This window comes from Podarcis gaigeae (assembly GCF_964106915.1).
Source record: "Podarcis gaigeae genome assembly, chromosome: 9".
Classification (NCBI taxonomy): domain Eukaryota; kingdom Metazoa; phylum Chordata; class Lepidosauria; order Squamata; family Lacertidae; genus Podarcis; species Podarcis gaigeae.
This window is the reverse complement of record NC_139685.1, coordinates 41,192,511-41,212,087: the sequence shown is the minus strand read 5'-3', so window position 1 is coordinate 41,212,087 and position 19,577 is coordinate 41,192,511. Positions and strand designations below refer to the sequence as shown.

The following is a 19,577-nucleotide window of genomic DNA, read 5'->3' as shown; positions in this document are numbered from 1 at the left end:
CCAGAGTCCTATGGGAAACCAGTAAGCAGGACCTGTACACAACAGCACTTTCCCTACTCTGCCTCTGACAGTTGAGGTAGAACATAGTCACTGCAACTAGTAGTCACTGATAGTTCATTAAGTTCTAGTATGTCCCAGAGTTCTAGAATCCAATTCTTCTACACCATGCACATTTTTTTACACTTCTGTTATCTCTCCTTTTACTTTCCTTTCCTCTAAACTAAAAAGCACCCAAAGTTGTAACTAGGCCTGGGTGACGTTGGGCTTTCAACATCGTGGTGTATCACCAACCAAACATCGCGGTTTGAAAACAGCTCCATTGATGCCAGGTGAAACTGCCGCAGCTCTCATTGTGGGAGCTGAGGAGCTTTCACCCCAGCGCCTCGCGGGCTTTGGCCACTACAGTTGGTCTCAGCCTGCTGCTCAGCTGGGGGAGGTGGACAGGCTCCTGCCCCCAGCGGAGCCAGTCCCGAGTCCCCTGCAGCTCGCACTGGAGCAGCAAGGACCGTGGGGCTTCTTGCCAAGCTCCCTCTGCCTTCGCTGGCATGGGGGACGGGCGAGCTACCTTGCCCGCTTGCCATCTACTCCCCGAAGACGGACCAAGCAGCAGTAGCCAAGCGCATGGAACCTGTCAGGCTTCATGCATTTGACTGTCATCACCTTTGCCCACACGGGTGTGCAGGGGTCATTCGCCCTAGCAGGAATGACACATCCCACCCTCCCGGGCGTGGTCTGCAAGGTGCGGCATGCAAAGGCACCCTATCCTGCTGGAGGCTGTGCTCCCCAGCTAAGCAGCCTTGACCCCGCTCCTACTCGTGTACAAGCAGGGCCGGGGATCTCTCAGCTGGGAAGTGGAGGCTTCGTACTCCCCAGCTGAGCAGCCCCGATCCCTCTCCTACTCACATGCAAGCGGGGGCAGGGCTCTCCCAGCTGGGGAGGGGAAGCACTTTTACGGAGCCCCCATCCTGCCGCTGCGAGCTGATGGCGGGTCGGCAGCTCTGTAAAACTGCTTGGCTGAGGCAAGGGCAGCAGTTTAAAGAAGTGGAGGATGGACCAAGCTGTACTCAAGAGTCGTGACTGTTTCACCAGCGATATATCACTGAGTGAAGCTGTCATCACAGTCTGCCCCACATACCAGTTCTGGACGATATATCGATATTGCCCAGGCATAATTGTAAGGAGAGGAGGAGTTGCTCTGTTCCCTTGGTTGCATTTTTGGTAAACTTCTCCAGTTCTACAGTATCAGGTGACCAGAGCTGTACACTAAGTATTCCAACCATGGTCACACCATAGATTTGTATAACAGCACTATGTCACTGACAGTTTTAGTTTCTTTCCCGTTTTAATGATCCCTAGCATGGCATTCACCTTTTCCACAGCTGTCACACGCTGGATCAGTGTTTTTTATCAAACTATGTACTATGACCCCAAGGTCTCGTTCCTTGTCAGTCACGGCCAGTTCAGACCCCATGAGAGTATCCATGAAATTAGGATCTCCCTCGCAGGTATCATTGAATTGCTTTTGCCATTTTTCTGCTCACTCCCCCAGTTTCACATTTGAATTCCTTAAGAACTCTTGAGTGGACCTGGTGATTTGTCAGTATTTGCTTTGCTCATTTTTATTTTGTGAGGAAGGTTCTTGTTGTGACTATTTGCCTCAGATCCCCTTCCTGTGGGATTTAGTTCAGGGACAGGGATCTGCCCTATATCTTCACAGCTTCTTTCTCTGCGGCATCGATCCATGACACCCTCCCATTTTAAACATGTTTTGGATGTGCTGCCTAAACGATTGTGATATATTCCAACTGCAATCCATCAATCTTACCAAGTTATGCTTTGGCAAACTCGAGGGGGAGAACGTAACCTAGGGCCTGGCAGCACATCTGAAGCATGGAGTGGTATTTCGGCAGCGCATTGTCGCATTGCTTCAGCATGAGCGCTTCAGCTGTTTAAATGAGAGATTGCTGTGACAGTCTCATTAGCATTTGAAAGGCTCTCAGTTCAGCCTGCCATGTAGATAATTAATAGAATTATTAATATTGCCGAAAAAGTGTCCTTATTTCCTTTGGATTTGTCAGTGTGTCCTGTCATCTTTACCTGTCAAGACTTTTGAGTTCTTTCTTTTCTTGTCTCATCACCATGTTGGCACAAAACAAGTACAAATAAAATTAAATGTCTATGTATGTGTTTTCAAATGGTTTATGTACTTGCAGAGAAACAAAACTTTCCTTCTGGGCATGAGGAAAAATAAATAAATCCTAGGAGTGAATGTGAACCGAGGCATTATCAGTCCTTCAAAGGACTTCCCTGCATCTGGATCAGAAATGCAGGGAGTTGAAATAGATGATCTTTGTGATCTCTCACAACTCTACAGTTCTATGATTCTGTGTGATTTGAACACCAGAACTACCTGTTCTAAGTGGTTAAGTTCTACTAAAAAGAAAAAAGAAACATTTGAGCAGTACTTCTGGGAAGTACGTTTGAGCACTTTTTTATTTTATATGGCCAGATGGTACAAATACCAATGCTTCTTCTAACTGAGGCTTTGGTAAATGAAGAAAAGAGGAAAAATAAACACCAAAGTCCAAAAGGCCAGTTTATAATGAAACTTGTGATCATTTCATTACTGGTAAGACAAATTATAGATGAAGTCGTCAAAGGGTACAGCGTCCCCTGCGAATAAAATTTGCTGTCCAGTAATTAATGTAGAATTTTAAAAGTGCCTTCTGTTTCCTTGTATTAAATATATTAACATATGCAGAATGTCTTCAGTTAGAATTTCTGCCACTTCCAGAGATGAGCTACCACCAACCCCAGTGGTTTTTTTTTTTACTTCAGCATGGATTTATGTTTTGTTTTGTTTTTAAAAATCTACTTTTGCAGCTGTAATCATTACTTACGTGGGTGTAAGTCCTATTGAATTGAGGTTATTTCTGAGTAGACATTAGCGAGACTGCACTGTAAATGGCTTATTGTCTAATCTAGCACTAGAATTATATAACATTTATTTATCAAATTTATATCCCACGCTTCTTCCCAGAGGAGCGCAGGGAAGCAAGCAATAATTTATAAAACAATAACAAAGCATCTTATAAACAGTTCCAATACATATGTAGACTGGGAAGGATCTCAACTTAGAAAGGTTTTTTGAAAAAGGAAGGCACTGTAAAGACAACAGAGATGGTGCTCATCTAATATTCCGCAAGAATATTAGATTTCAAAGCATTGGTGTCACAACACTAAAGGCTAAATTCTTATTTTGTGTGGATCGGCCCTCCTGAGTCAGGGGGGAAATAATAGAGGGATTGGTGTAAAACCTGCTCAGATGATTATGTAACCACTTCAGTGGTAAGTTATTAGAACCTCCCAATAAGAATTGTTATAATAAAAAAAGAATGCTTGGGGTTTCCTACTACCCCCCAGCCAAAACTGTAGCTGTTATCATAGAGACATATGACATCAAACAGCTGATAACTCTTATCCCTTATTGGATTTAATTAAAAGTGGTGGTATTCTTAGATCATTTTTTGCCCTTGTTACCCCAATGTATGCTGATCACATGTTAATTTTTAGCAATGTCATTTGCTGTATCTTTTTTAACATCTTGGACAGAAAAGGTTGGAGTGTGCCATCTAGTGGATCTGAGGGGAAACTAAAAGGTGGCTGAAACCAAAATGCTCAATCAGATATAAATGAAACAATTTTTTTTTCTTGCACACGAAAGCTCATACCAAGAACTAACTTAGTTGGTCTTTAAGGTGCTACTGGAAGGAAAAATTTTTTTGTTTTGACAATGGCAGACCAACACGGCTACCTATCTGTAGCTAGATATAAATGAGTTAACATGCATGTGGATTCTTCACTTTATTTGCTTTTTCCATAAACTTGTTTAAATACTAAACAGGTGACACTTACACAATAATGATCTTTGCATTCAGGATAGACAGTCTCTGGCTGACCCAGATAAGGAACACCTTTTCACTATTCTGGGACAACTCTTTTTTATGTTACCAAACCACTTGTAATCACCAAGTAATTTGTACTGACTTGATGGTGTTTTCTAGCTATCTCTCTCACCCACCTGATTTTTTTTTATTTATATTGAATGGATAAATTAGAAAAAAGGACATTCCAGATCTCACCCAATTTCTATCTCTAGCACACACACCCTTCAACTTACTAAATTAAATGGAAGCACGTTATAATATTCTAATCTGGTGAGGATGCACTGATTTTCAGAATACTGAATTTTGAATGACAGAGGCTGCTGTATAACTGTTAGGCCATAGTTTGTCTCATTTTTCCCTGGTACTCATTTTGCTGGTGGAGAAATATGGAGTCTCCATTCTCAAAATACACTTGCAGTCTTGTTTATTGTAATTACTTTATAGTTACTCCACGCTGCTCACCCACCCAGGTCTCAGCGATACAGACCAGATCAGCCTCCTCATCCATAATCACATCAGGGCTGAGAGTGGTCTTACTTAAGAGTCAGCCTGGCATTCAGCAGCAGCAGCTGGAAACCAGAGGGCTGGCAGATAGGACAACGTTTGGTTTTCTTTTGGAACTTCCATGTGTTAAGTGACTTTTGAAGTGTGAACTCCTACTAGAGGTATGGTGTGTGTGAACAGATCTGGACCATCAACTTCTGCTTCCGTGCGCTCTTCATCTCAGCATGCCCACACAGACTGTGGAGGAAAAGGTGGAACCTAGTATGCTGTCTGTAATGGAATATTTGTTCATCTAGCTCAGTATTATCCAATCTGATGGATGGTCCCTCTCTGGGGTCTCAGGCAGACATCTTTCTTATCACCTACTAGCTGTCCCTCTTAACTAGATATACCAGAGATTGAACTTGGAACTTTCTGTGAGCTTTACCAAGGAGCTTTGCCAAGCAAGGTACTGCAACGAACAGTCTGAAAGTAGCCAGCTTCCAGTTGTACTAATACAGCACATATATAATGCCTTTTCTAGGGCAACCATATCTTCGTAGCTACGTAGCAAGATATTCCCTTGGCTAAAGCCATTTCTATTTCAAGGCAGATGTCATTTTATCTAAGCAACTTTCTCATGACTGAGAGATAGAGTCCATATATTAAAAAAATTAAATACCAGTTTTGTAAAAACAAGTTACTCAGTACTAGTTTTAGCAATAAGATAAAATGCAGCAAGTGGGAAGGAGAAAAAAATCCATGCAGCCCAAGGTCTTGAAAGTTAGTGTAAAAAGCTAAAGTACTGAAAGTTGAAGCATGGACTTAAGGCTACCACAAGCTGAAAGAGACCCAACATAATATAAAAGATTGCAACTTGGTGCAGTTATACAGGGTGCCCTAAGCTACACCTCCCAGGAATATAGCACTAGATTGGGTCATCCTTGGAATAGATTAAAACATTATCCTCTTTTGACAGAAGACATGCCATAGCTACTCTGCATTTGAGGCTATAAGGCTTTAATTTTTTGTACTTGGAAACTCACTTGGTCCACATTATATGCTGCCTAATTTTTTCCCCGCCATCCCGCAACGAAAAGGTAGGCTAGAGTATTCAGCATTTGCTGCAGCTTGCAGGCAGTAATCAAAGCTAGCCCTTTTATTACAATAATAAATCCTCAGGGCTGCCGGAGAATGAATATGGCAAGGTCTCCATGTAAGGGGATAGCTGGCACACCTTAGGGGATGTATCCTCCCATAGGTCCCCCCCTTCCACTGCAAACAGAGGGGGAAAGGTCTCCTCTGTTTTCGGTTCTCCACTCATGTAAAACTGTTTTGAGCAAGTATCAGTGCTATTTCCCAACAGTGCACCATCTCTATGAAACATCCTCCCAAAGGACATTCCTGATGTCATTCTGCCAGCAAGTAAAAACTCCCTTGCTTTTAAAACCATTTTTATCAGTGAGTGAGCAGAAGCTCTGTTGCTGCTGAGGTTTTTATATGGGAATGGTAGTGTTCTGCTGCAGCCTTGGTCGCATAGTGTATAGTGACTTTTAATAGCTTTTAAAGCTTGGACACTATGTGTCTGGCATAGTGTACAGTGGTACCTCGGGTTACATACGCTTCAGGTTACACACTCCGCCAACCCAGAAATAGTGCTTCAGGTTAAGAACTTTGCTTCAGGATGAGAACAGAAATTGTGATCCGGCGGCGTGGCGGCACAGGAAGCCCCATTAGCTAAAGTGATGCTTCAGGTTAAGAACAGTTTCAGGTTAAGTACGGACCTCCAGAACAAATTAAGTACTTAACCTGAGGTACCACTGTAGTTTGTAAATACTGTAAGTAAATAAATGAATAGCTGCAACAAATGAAAACCCTTTGTATACACACTGTCATCACCTTAAGTCTTCAGTAGCAAAGCTGGATCCAGAGTATTCCCAGGCTGTGTACATGATCCTTCAGGTTAATTATGATCCTCTGCAGAGCAGGAGGCCCCTCCTCATCCAGAATGTCTAAACAATCGTTCGCCAGATCGTGCTATCCAGATGTTTTGAACTATAGCTCCCATCAGCTACATGCAGCACAGCTAATGGTCAGGTATGATAGATATTGAAGTCCAGAAAACCTAGAGGTACCAGACTGGCGGAAGCTGGTGTAAACCATGATTGATCAGACCTTGTAAATTAAAGTCAGCATACTTCAGTTGTAGCCTGTGTTGAATCCAAAGGTGCTGTTCTGCGAGCAAAAAGCTCCTACTACATGTGTAAAGGATTCTCTTGACCCAGACTGTAGTTTGTGGAGTATCCTTCCTAATGAGATGTGTTTGTCTCTGTCATTACTAACTTTCAGGAGGAATTTGAAAACATTTGTTTTTGCCCAGGCATTTTGTGACTGAAGAATATGAAACAGGTCAATAAAACATTAATCTCTCACAGTATAAAACCCACTGTCCCCTCCCCCATCTTCCTTATGAATGTAGTTTCATAAGCTTGACCCTGCAAGAATGAAGATTTATGCATATTGTGCAATCCTTCACAGTCCTGTCCAGGCTTGTCATAGTCCTTTCTTGCCATGCTGACTGTGTGCCACACTTTGACCACCCCCTGTCTTAAAGTGTTGGGAACAGGGCAAATTCAGCCCATTTCCTAAATCTTCCTCCTCTCCCATGACAGCTGCTGCAGCATTTTCTCTTTCTGCTATTCCTATTGTTCTTTTCTATTAGTCCTTTGCTGTGTCAGCAGTGGTGACAAGAGCCTGGCCCGTGTTTGCATTCAATATTGCTTTTGGCTCTCCCCCCTCCCCCCGAAATTCCCCAGTGCAAGGATTTCCATTTCAAAAGTTTTTGTAATAGATAGCCACGGTTGCAACTTCTCTTGAAAAGTACAGTTGTACTTAAAAAATGTTTATAGATAACCAACATTTATGTATGCAACACAACTTCCTTCAAACTGTTAGAAAGTTTCTCCTGCAGAATGTCTTGTTGTTTAGTCGTTTAGTCGTGTCTGACTCTTCGTGACCCCATGGACCAGAGCACGCCAGGCACTTCTGTCTTCCACTGCCTCCCGCAGTTTGGTCAAACTCATGCTGGTAGCTTCGAGAACACTGCCCAACCATCTCGTTCTCTGTCGTCCCCTTCTCCTTGTGCCCTCAATCTTTCCCAACATCAGGGTCTTTTCCAGAGAGTCTTCTCTTCTCATGAGGTGGCCAAAGTATTGTAGCCTCAGCTTCAGGATCTGTCCTTCCAGTGAGCACTCAGGGCTGATTTCCTTAAGAATGGAGAGGTTTGATCTTCTTGCAGTCCATGGGACTCTCAAGAGTCTCCTCCAGCACCATAATTCAAAAGCATCAATTCTTCGGCGATCAGCCTTCTTTATGGTCCAGCTCTCACTTCCATACATCACTACTGGGAAAACAAGTAGAGACATCACCTTGCAGAATGTCTTACCTTTTCATTATAGCCTGGTGCCCTCCAGATGTTTAGCACTACATGCAACCTGACCATTGGCAATGCTAGCTGAGGCTGATGAGTATTGCAGTGCAGATCTCTGGAAGGCACCAGGTTAAGAAGGCTGCTGTATTCTGTGGTGTGTTCTTCTCTATGTACAAATAGGGTGTTGTGCAGTTTCCTGCTTAAAGATGTCCACATAGGGACTTGCTCATCTTGTAGCTGTTGACTTCTATCCCAACAAAAGTTGCATCTTACACACCTCTTTGGAGTTCTGGTGATTTTATTGTTCATCTCCTTCCTTTTTTTAAGGATCTTGAGTATTGTTATTTATTATTCATGTTGGAGGCAGCTTCTAACAAGGCACGTTAGTGTAGAAAACCCTTTTGTGAGTTGTTGAATTTGTGGGTTATCAGGACCTCACCTGAAGTTGTGTTTACAGATTTAAATGCTCTGAGGCCTCTGTAACTCCTGCTTGCCCTCTCACCTGGCTAAGTGAAATAACATCTGTTGTGTATATGAGAGCATTTCAATAAGGTTTGAAACACACACACACACACACACACACACACACACACACCCCTACCTCATAGGGAACTGCTAGCAACCAAAGCCCGGGCCTGCTCAGCTCTTCATTCCTGCTTTTAAAAATGTGTATACATTGCTGTTAGAATCAAGGTTAGGCTGTAAGCTTGTTTGCTCAGGAACCAGGTCCTCAAGCCAATTTGGAGAGTGCTGAGTGTACATCCCTCTCTCATAAATAATGTATTGCTGAGGACTGTCAATCTAGTATATGCAGGGTAAAGAATACATTATATGGTCTTTTTCTCCCTGAAATTGCTTAAGTTGAGAAGCCTATAACGGTGGCTCTAGAGGATGAATGTAACTCGGAGGAAGACTGAGGTGATCAGGTTTTTTATGGTTGGATGTGCTTTTATTTGTTTCTATTTTGAACTTATATTAAGGGGTGGGGGTGGGGAATGCACCTATAATGAAAACTGCTCATGTTGCATCTGTGGTAGCTTGTGGTTAATCATATGACTGTGAACACCTAAATATGCTGCAGAAGTAATAGCACAAACTTTTGAAGCAAATGTAGTCCACAGGTTAGTCGTTAGATGCTATTTGGTATGTAAATATGAATGGAAACATGGTGTTAGCAAGAGGTTTTCTTTAGTTGAGGTCTTTGATGTTAATACGTATGTTTTTGATCACAATCTTTAAACTGCTTAACAAAACAGCTAATGCGTTGCATGAAAAAACAGAGAGAGAGAGAGAGAGAGAGAGAGAGAGAGAGAGAGAGAGAGAGCCTTTTATGCAAAACCATTTACTGGAGTACTTTCCAAATCCTCTTAGCTCTTAAATGACAGCTTGGAGTCTCTCCTTTACCTGTTTCTTTCTTAAGGAGGTAAAAAACCCCTCTCCTCATTTATCCAATGAAGAATACTAAACAAAAGATGGTTAATGCTCCTTTTCATATAGGCAGACCAGTATGTATTTGTATCTGTGCTTTTAAGCTTATTAAGCTTGCACGTAACTATTTTTGAAAATGCTGACTTTGCACCCTTTGGTGCACAACACAAAGGCTGGATCTAAAATATCAGACTCCTACTGACGAATGATCTTCTAGGGACTGCATTAGCAAAGTAACTTGTTTCACTAGTAGAAACCGGAACATTCACCACAAGAGGCTGAGGTGTAATTGAAAGTTTATAGCTAGTACATAAATTCCATTATTTGGGGTATTTGCAACAAATCTGTTTTTCTTCTGGGACCAGGCACTATTGGTGTCTACAATAAACCTCAACTAGCTACATGTCAAGATCTGCCGATGTCTCTTAGTGCAGCAACCAATTGGCAACATGTAGTGGCGCAATCTGTGGTGGGAGGGTTTGCTACAAATGAAGTGAACTTTTGTAGGCTACCTTTTGCTCCTCGACTTCCGTAGCAGACTAAAGAAATGGGTGTGCTGTGTAACTGACTGAACTGAAAGAAACATGTTCACAATAATTTGCTCCAACTGATAGGAAAAGTGATTTTTCTTCATAACTCAGTATGGGTAGAGACAGGAAAAGTAGAGAGCACATATAATGCAGCAGGAGGATTTTTATAAAACCCTGCATCTCTTGCAAGCACCTTCTCTGAATGTCAAATAGAAGACCTTTTGGTGTTTAGCAAACAGCATCTTCAAGAGGAAGTCAAGGACTGGAAGAGAATGTTCCAAATAACTGTGCAATGGTTCGGTTGTTTGCATCCATCTTTCCTAGCTTAACACTGCCACTATCATTAGCTAATCAAAATACTCAAACTAGCACACCAATGTTTGTTTTTATGTATGCTGACTTAGACCCACAGAAAACAAACAAACTGTGCTTATTATATATCCCATTGCAAGGTCGTTGTGGAGGTCACATAGACTGTATAATCAGAGCGGCCAAGTTGATGTGGTCTGTAATCACTTGTGTATTCATTTCCAGGTGACTGTGGAGGAAGTAATGACTACAACTGCCTATTTGGATCTCTTCTTGCGGAGTGTTTCAGAACCAGCTTTACTACAGATCTTCCTCCGATTCATCTTGCTGCACCGCCATGAGAATGTGCACATCCTGGACACCCTCACAAGCCGCATAAACACTCCATTTCGGGTGAGATGGGAATAACAGGAACATGGCCGTCTTTTACTCTGTGGGATTGTTTTCAACAACTGCAAACTTATTTTGCTTATGCCTTTGTGAATTTAGCTACTTTAATATTCTTTGGAAAGTGCTTAAAATTTCTTGGAAAACTTCACACCTACAAACAATACTGGCCCTGTTTTCAAGCTTACAAATTAATATGCTCAATACAAAAAGAAAAACGGAGGGAAGAAGAAGAAAATAAGGAAAATTCCAGTTTCATCTCTTACATAATATTGCAATGACAACTACCATTTTATTTCACCAAGTGGCCCATATGATGATTTTTTTTTTCCAGGGGCATTCTGGGAATTTGTCCCAGAATTTCTCCTCACCTCAGAATGACACAACATCCAGGGCCTCCACGGTATAAAATGAAATGAGCTGCAAGGAGGTGGGAGGGGGGGATAACCTGGGATGTTTGGGGGAGGAAGTGATGTACCAAAGCTCACCCAGTGAATCTACAACAGACTGGGTTCAGTTCAAATCCCCAATATAAGAATCATTCTCTACTTAGGAGTTTCTGCACATCTAGAAAACTTTTTCCCATCTGAAGTTTGAGCTGCATAAATTCTGCTTTTGGATGGCGTATTCATTGTTATCCAGTTACTCTATCACAGGCTGTGAACCCCATACATTTAAAGCACATGACTGCCCCCTCCCCCAAGAATACTGGGAACTCTATTTTACTCCTCACAGATCTACAATTCCCAGGACACAACAAATTACAGTTCCCATGATTCTTTTTTTGTGGGTGGAATGTGCTTGAAATATATGATGTGTATGGTTCGAAAGCACGCCCAAAAGTGCAAGTAGATAAATAGGTACTACTCCGGTGGGAAGGTAAACGGTGTTTCCGTGCACTGCTCTGGTTTTGGTGTTCCATTGTGCCAGAAGCAGCTTAGTCATGCTGGTCACATGACCCGGAAAAACTGTCTGCAGACAAATGCCGGCTTCCTCGGCCTGTAAAGCGAGATGAGCACTGCAACCCCAGAGTTGTCTGCGGCTGGACTTTATTGTCAGGGGTCCTTTACCTTTAAGGGGATGTGGGTGGCGCTGTGGTCTAAACCACAGAGCCTAGGGCTTGCCAATCAGCAGGTTGGCAGTTCGAATCCCCACGACGGAGTGAGCTCCTGTTGCTCGGTTCCAGCTCCTGCCAACCTAGCAGTTTGAAAGCATGTCAAAGTGCAAATAGATAAATTGGTAACGCTCCGACGGGAAGGTAAACGGCGTTTCCGTGTGGTGCTCTGGTTCGCCAGAAGCGGCTTAGTCATGCTGGCCACGTTTTTTTTTTATAATAATTTTTATTAATTTTTCCAACACAAAAAGAACAAAACAATACACACACATAAACAAATCAAAAACATACAAACATGTATAATTTCAAGAAGGCATATTTTCATAACCTTACTTCTCGGACTTCCCCTTACCTCCCCTTTTCTGCATCTCTATTTTAAAATTTTTTCAGCAACTCTTCACACCAATTAATTAATTACTTATTTTCTCTTTAAGTTTCTTCTAACACTTAATCAATTACAGCTGTAATTCTATATTTTCCTTTCCCTTGACATTTTAGCATTCATCAATTTTACAACAATTTCTCAAATATACTTTAAATTTCGTCCAGTCTTCTTCCACCGTCTCTTTTTCTTGGTCACGGATTCTGCCGGTCATCTCCGCTAGTCCCATATAGTCGATCACCTTTGTCTGCCATTCTTCCAGTGTGGGGATTTCTTGTGTCTTCCAATACTTTGCTAAAAGGATCCTTGCCGCTGTGGTAGCATACATAAAAAATGTCCTATCCTTCTTTGGCACCAATTGGCCAACCATGCCCAAGAGAAATGCCTCCGGTTTCTTATGAAAAGTACATTAAAGTACCTTCTTAATTTCATTATAAATCATTTCCCAAAAGGCTTTAATCTTCGGGCAGGTCCACCAAAGGTGATAAAAGGTTCCTTCCATCTCATTACATTTCCAGCATTTATTATTGGGCAAATGATAATTTTTTGCGAGCTTGGTTGGGGTCATGTACCACCTGTAAATCATTTTCATAATATATTCTCTTAAGGCATTACATGCCGTAAATTTTATACCGGTGGTCAATAACTGTTCCCAATCCGCAAACATAATGTCATGACCAAAGTCTTGTGCCCATTTAATCATAGCTGATTTAACTGTCTCATCCAATGTATTCAATTTCAAGAGCAAGTCATACATTCTTGATAAGTTCTTAGTATTGGGTTCTAACAACTCTGTTTCTAATTTGGATCTCTCCAACTGGAAGCCAATTTTCCTGTCTTGTTTAAACACCTCCATTATTTGATGATAATGAAGCCAATCTCGTACTTTAGGCTTTAGTTTCTCAAAACTCTGTAATTTAATTTTTCCACTCTCTTGCTCTAGAATTTCACAATATTTTGGCCATTTAGATTCCATATTAGGTCTTTTCACTTCCTTAGCTTCGATTGGTGACAACCACCTAGGAGTTTTATTTTCCAACAAATCCTTATATCGAGTCCAAACATTATACAATGCTTTCCTAACAATATGGTTTTTAAATCCTTTGTGAATTTTTACCTTGTCATACCAAATATATGCATGCCAACCGAATCTATTATCAAATCCTTCCAAATCCAAAATAACTGTATTCTCAATAAGTAGCCAATCCTTCAACCAGCAGAAGGCTGCCGATTCATAATACAGTCTTAAGTCCGGCAGGGCAAACCCTCCTCTGTCTTTTGCATCAGTTAGTATCTTAAATTTTATTCTGGGCTTTTTGCCCTGCCAGACAAATTTAGATATATCTTTCTGCCACTTCTTGAAACAGTTCACCTCGTCCACAATCTGTAATGTCAGAAACAGAAATAGCATTCTAGGCAGTACATTCATCTTGATTACAGCAATTCGGCCTAACAAGGAAAGTCTCAAATTTGACCATATTTCTAGATCTTTCTTTACCTCCATCCAACATTTGTCATAATTGTCTTTAAATAAATTCACATTCTTAGATGTCATCTTAATCCCCAAATATTTCACTTTTTTTGCCACCATTAACCCACTTTCACTTTGAAACCTCTCTTTCTCATCATTTGTTAAATTTTTCTCCAAGACTTTAGTTTTTTGCTTGTTCAACTTGAATCCTGCTACCTGACCAAAAGCTTGAATTAGTTCTAAAACTCTTTTCGTAATAGTGTCTGGCTGTTGTAAAGTCAATACTAGATCATCTGCAAAGGCCCTCAGTTTATATTGTTTGGCTCCGACCTGAATTCCTTCAACCAGCTGGTCCCCCATAATCATATTTAACAATACCTCCAAGACGGATATAAAAAGTAATGGGGATATTGGGCACCCCTGTCGTGTCCCTTTTTCTATAGGAAGTTCAGTCATGCTGGCCACGTGACCCAGAAGTTGTCTGTGGATAAACACCTGCTCCCTCGGCCTATAGAGCGAGATGAGCGCACAACCCCAGAGTCGTCCGGGGTACCGTTACCTTTACGCAGCCACATCCCGAAGGCGTGAGAGGCAGAAACATATTTCCATTGAAACAAAATTGGAGGTTTTAAAGAATTCAGCCATCTGAATATAACACTGTTTCAGATAAATCATGGAACTGGTATTAGTATTTTAAATTGCTATTTTAATGCTGGGTGTGATGTCGTGTCTGTCTCTTTGCAATTTGTTCTTGATACTTAATTTGAGTTTATTTTATTTGTTTCCTTATTTTAAGTTTATTGCTTGTCTCTTTCGCCTATACCAAGTCCTCAAGCCGACTCCACTGCATTAGAAACAACCATAGCAATACAATAAAATTTAATTGTATAAACAATTAAAACAATAAAACTATTAATGTAAACAACAATAAAAACAATGAGTCAGCAGTAAAATCAGCCCTGCAGCAGCATAAAACCGAATTGGAGTTTTGGAGTGTTTTTCTTGCCACTTAATTGGAGTTTGCTTTTTGGTTATTCCTCGTGCGTTAAGTAATCAACTGCAGAAGTGTGTATCTCAGAAGCAGGCTTTTATAAAATTTTAATGACACCATATTTTTGAGTGTTCTAAATTAACTGTGCAGACTTATGAAGTAGTCACTCGCCCCTTCCCAAAACGTTACTCGCTTGTCCCCAAGCAAGCTTTCGTATTTTCATTGTCTCAGTTTAGAGAGGTAAAGTGGCCCTCTATGCAGCATCAAAACGCTTGCCCTTAGTATTCAGATGTTGCTCAGTATGATGTCAATATAATGCTATCAGTGCAGCCAGCTTGATCAGTCCTTTGGTTTTTGCAACATAAAAGTATTTCTGTGGTATTGAGTGGACTGCCAAGAGCCGCTTCTGAAAATAATTGTGGCATGTTAATTAAGCCACAGAAATAGTTAATCTAATAGGAGCTTCCTTTTGCAAGCAGGTTAATCTTGAAGCACCTGCTGCGGTCTGCATTCAGCAAGCTGCACTTCTGATCCCCTTTGGCTGGCACTTACTCAGTATTAAATGATGGAGGATGCACTCCAGCATATGGGTGGAAAGGCAGGCAGAGCCAAATGATCAACGTGTGTATTACGTTTATGTATTAAGGACGACACCTTGCGCCAAATAAACATTTCCACATAGTGGAGGGCATGCACATAGCTGCACGTACTCGCGGCTGTGACTCTAGCTCCAAACAGATTAACTCTCTGAAAACTCCCAAGCAGCTTCAGTCGCTTACAACTTGCTAATGTGTGTCTCTCCTGTACCATAATTATTTGTTCCACGGACAAGAGGGGGTGGGTATTGCGAAGAATCCTCCAGCCATGAGCAACTCAGGAGCGCCGCCAAAATGCATCAGTGATGCTAAATGAGTTCTCTGCTGTATAACTTAGCCAAGTATAGAAACCAGCCCCACAAGCTTTCGGCACATTACCATAGCACTGTTGTTATTGCAGAAAGGTTTTGCAATACCTGATAGGATTAAACGTGCAAGGGCTTCTGTCCACTTGGAATACATATAAAACAGCTTTCCTTTTGCCTAATGAACTAATTAAGACCCCCGTTTCTCTCCATGAATGTTTTTGGTCACTCCCCCCAACATCCTATTCCTTTAAACTATAGGTCTATAATTTTGATCAGTGTACAGTGGTACCTCAGGTTAAGTACTTAATTCGTTCCGGAGGTCCGTTCTTAACCTGAAACTGTTATTAACCTGAGGTACCACTTTAGCTAATGGGGCCTCCTGCTGCCGCTGTGCGATTTCTGTTCTCATCCTGAAGCAAAGTGCTTAACCTGAGGTACTATTTCTGGGTTAGCGGAGTCTGTAACCTGAAGCGTGTGTAACCTGAAGCGTGTGTAACCTGAAGCGCGTGTAACCTGAGGTACCACTGTATTCTCCACAGCTTCAACAGATTACAGCACTCGGCAAGAACAAAAACTCTATACAATAACAGAACCCCATTTATGACGTTCCTTTGCAGAATCCAATTTTAGTGTCCTGTTAATCAATAATCTTCCCACATGAATTTTCATTTAATGCCGCCTTGCGGTCCAAACCAATGAGGTGAACCTTCTTCAAGTGCCTCAAACTGTTCTCTCAAACAAGGGTATGCATGTAATTTTGCTTGGCACTCTAGGCAAAGCAGCAGTCCGCCTTCACCTCTTTGTGCAGCTGTGTAGGCAGCAGTGAGTCACACAGTACAAGAATAGGAACAAGAATAGGAATAGAAGAGATAATATTGAGGATATCATGCCTAACTTGACAGGAAGAGGAAACCCTTTTTGTGCCTATAGTGCTTCAGGGCTGAAGGTCAGGCGTTTCTGTGCTCAGACGATTTTAGAGAACTGCTGCCATTAGAGAGGCTTCAGATGCTCTTCCTTGATTTAGGAAGCCCAGATTTTGAGTGGGAAAACATGACCTGAGCTGCAGATAATGTCATCCATTTGAGTATAGCACCACAGAATGCAAGCAACTTTATCCCTGCCATAAGCTTTCAGCAGCTGGGGTGATTTTGAAATGTTGATGTTAATCAAGGAATGCATCATGTGCACTGAATTATCCTAAACATCTAAATAGACTTCCAAGTCCCCAGTATTCAAACTTCCAGATGCAGCTAAACACTACCTTCAGTGAAATACAGTGGCTCTCACAATAGATCTTTCCCAATAAAGTGGTACCTCGGGTTGCAAACACTTCAGGTTACAGACTCCGCTAACCTGGAAGTAGCACCTTGGGTTAAGAACTTTGCCCCAGGATGAGAACAGAAATTGCACGCCGGCAGCAGGAGGCCCCATTAGCTAAAGTGGGTACCTCAGGTTAAGAACGGTTTCAGGTTAAGAACGGATCTCTGGAATGAAGTTCGTAACCAGAGGTACCACTGTATTTATTCCTTATCCTCTAGTAAACTACAGATAAAAGGTATTTGGTAACATGACATAAGTGTTAATGCTTCTATGCAAGGTGTGCATAAAACCATTAACCTTTTCCATTTTTAGGAAGCTGCTTTTGATGAAAAAATATATGATGGTACCTGACCAGTACCTGAGTTTCTCTGCATTTGTTGAGGAACAGAATCATTTTTCTTAAAAGGCCTCAAGCTCTTTCAGAGTGTTCCAGACATATGACATGATACTATTCCAACAGAATTTGACCCTTTGTATGATGTTTGTATAATAATTCTGCCTAAGAAAGAGAAAAGAATACTTATGTAAGTGTTTGTGGGTTTGGGGTTAATCACATTTCAGTTCTCTTTAAAAATTCATATTTGACTAATTGGAATCTTCTCTCCCTTACTGCATTACTGAAAGGATTATAGTATATATCTATGCTTACATCTGGATTTATTGGGGCATGCTAAATTAATTTGTCAGACGATGTTATCTAGGTGAACTAAAACATACCTCTAATCTCTCAAAAATGCTAAAATTTAGGTTGTGAGCTGCTTCAGTGGCGTAGCGTGGGGGGTGCAGGGGGGGCCGGCCGCACCGGGCGCAACATCTGGGGTTAGGGCAAATCCACGGGTTAGGGGGCGCAAATCCACAGGTTAGGGGGCGCAAATCCACGGGTTAGGGGGCGCAAATTACTTGCCTTGCCCCGGGTGCTTACAACCCACGCTACGCCGCTGAGCTGCTTTAATGCAAAATAAATGTTTTACCTTAGGAAAGCATGGAGAATTACAGATTTTGACTCTGTTTATGTTTTTCTTTTTTAGCTCTGTGTGGTGTCCCTGGCATTGTTCAGAACACTTATCAGCTTGCATTGTGAAGATGTGATGTTACAGCTAGTTTTAAGGTAGAATCAAACACTCTTTCTCCTGATGTTGCCCTGCTATTTCCTCCCTGATGATTAGTATCCTGTGATTGCTTTATACCTGTTGTTTTACCCATGCTGTGCCTGGTGTGAGTAGGTGGAGATGTATGTGTTACACTGTTGTGGGTGAAGATCACACACTTCTGTTTTAGGATGTATAGAAACCTCACTGTCAATCCTAGACGCCTAGTGCCGAAAAAATGAAAAATGATTTTTTTAAAAAAATCACAAACCACTTGGAAGAATGAAAGTAGACTTTCCACAAATTTAGCAGACTGAGTGAAGGAATTTACATTCATTCGGACTAAATTGACAGAGGCTCTTCTGCATACAGAGTGATGTGTCTTGTTTCTGAAAAGAGTCAGTACTTCTTAGGATTTGTGAGTGCATTATGAAGAATATGATCATTTTTGCAAAATAGTTTTGAGGCGCTGTGGGTTAAACGACAGAGCCTAGGACTTGCTGATCAGAAGGTCGGCGGTTCGAATCCCCCTGACCGGGTGAGCTCCCGTTGCTCGGTCCCAGCTCCTGCCAACCTAGCAGTTCGAATGCACGTCAAAGTGCAAGTAGATAAATAGGTACCACTCTGGCAGGAAGGTAAACAGCGTTTCCGTGCACTGCTCTGGTTTGCCAGAAGCTGCTTAGTCATGCTGGCCACATGACCCGGAAGCTGTACACCGGCTCCCTCGGCCAATAAAGCGAGATGAGCGCCGCAACCCCAGAGTCGGTCACGACTGGACCTAATGGTCAGGGGTCCCTTTACCTTTACCTTTAATGAGAGTTAGCTGGCTTGCCACTGCACTTTCACAACAACATACCAGTCAGATACATCCCTGTAAGATCGGCAGCTTGAGTACCTGGTTGTTGGGTAGTGTTATGCCAATTGCTAGTATTCCTATGACGATGGTGAACCAGCTTGGTTCCTTCACCATCCTGAACAAACTGGAGTCCACTCTTCCATAGTCCTTTCTTGTTGTATTTTCCATATTCTGCGGACAAGTAACAACTCGGCAGTTCAGTCATCAGACCTGAGACAGCTGGTATTATAAAATTTGGCTCATCTATATGATTTAGCTTAAGGAATAAATGAGGGCTGGAGAATAACTTTTTTCTAAGAGCTATGTCATGGCACTTAATTAATGAAACTCTCTGTTCCTAGGTACTTGATACCCTGTAATCACATCATGTTCAGCCAAAGATGGGCTGTGAGGGAACGAGATTGGTATTCTGTATCTGCTGCTAGATTGCTTGCCTTGACTCCAGTCTGCTGCTCTAGTGGGATTACTCTGACTTTTGAAAAACAAGAAAAAGATTATATCCTGTGGAGGAAAAACATACACAGGGCAGGTAAATATTTCACCTGATTTCTGAATGGACAAGTTGGCATCAGGCTGTTTTTCCTCTTTCGTTCCTCGTGGCGTATTCAGTGGCATTGAGTTCATGATTATCATTAAATTTCTTAATTTCTCCCATGTGTAACATTTGGCTAGATTCATATTCTGCTGGACTAATGAAAGAGCGCGCACACACACACACACACACACACACCCTGCATCACATCCACACTATGCACTTAAAGCAGCGTGAGGACTTTAGTGCAGGATTTCTGTGTTCCAGGCAAATGCTTCCTTCTCTCTTACACCAGTCTCATGAGATTTTGTGAAAACCTCTTTACTCTTGTCAGCATTTGGATTGAAGAGCTGATTATTTACTACCAATTATTTACTGATTACACACACCATACACTATTAGGTG

At 41.8% G+C, this 19,577-nt stretch overlaps 2 protein-coding genes and 1 long non-coding RNA gene across 6 annotated transcripts in view; 2 read left to right on the top strand and 1 right to left on the bottom strand.

Annotated features, from left to right (window-relative positions):
- LOC310852560 overlaps positions 1-19,577 on the top strand; it is a 215,407-nt gene that overhangs the window by 173,379 nt on the left and 22,451 nt on the right. The window lies entirely within an intron of this gene.
- FHIP1A (FHF complex subunit HOOK interacting protein 1A) overlaps positions 1-19,577 on the top strand; it is an 86,709-nt gene that overhangs the window by 44,681 nt on the left and 22,451 nt on the right. For all 3 annotated transcript variants that reach the window (XM_083755527.1, XM_083755526.1, XM_083755528.1), the window contains exons 6-8: positions 10,353-10,520; positions 17,725-17,804; positions 18,982-19,169. In XM_083755527.1, coding sequence (XP_083611653.1) covers positions 10,353-10,520; positions 17,725-17,804; positions 18,982-19,169 — 436 coding nt within the window. The remainder of the gene's footprint in view (positions 1-10,352; positions 10,521-17,724; positions 17,805-18,981; positions 19,170-19,577) is intronic.
- The window catches only part of GATB (glutamyl-tRNA amidotransferase subunit B), a 64,462-nt gene continuing 62,958 nt past the window's right edge, over positions 18,074-19,577 (bottom strand). Inside the window, exons 15-16 of the transcript XR_014568072.1 lie at positions 18,592-18,811; positions 18,074-18,253 (exon numbers count right to left, since the gene is read on the bottom strand). The gene's annotated coding sequence lies outside the window, so the exon portion shown is untranslated. The remainder of the gene's footprint in view (positions 18,254-18,591; positions 18,812-19,577) is intronic.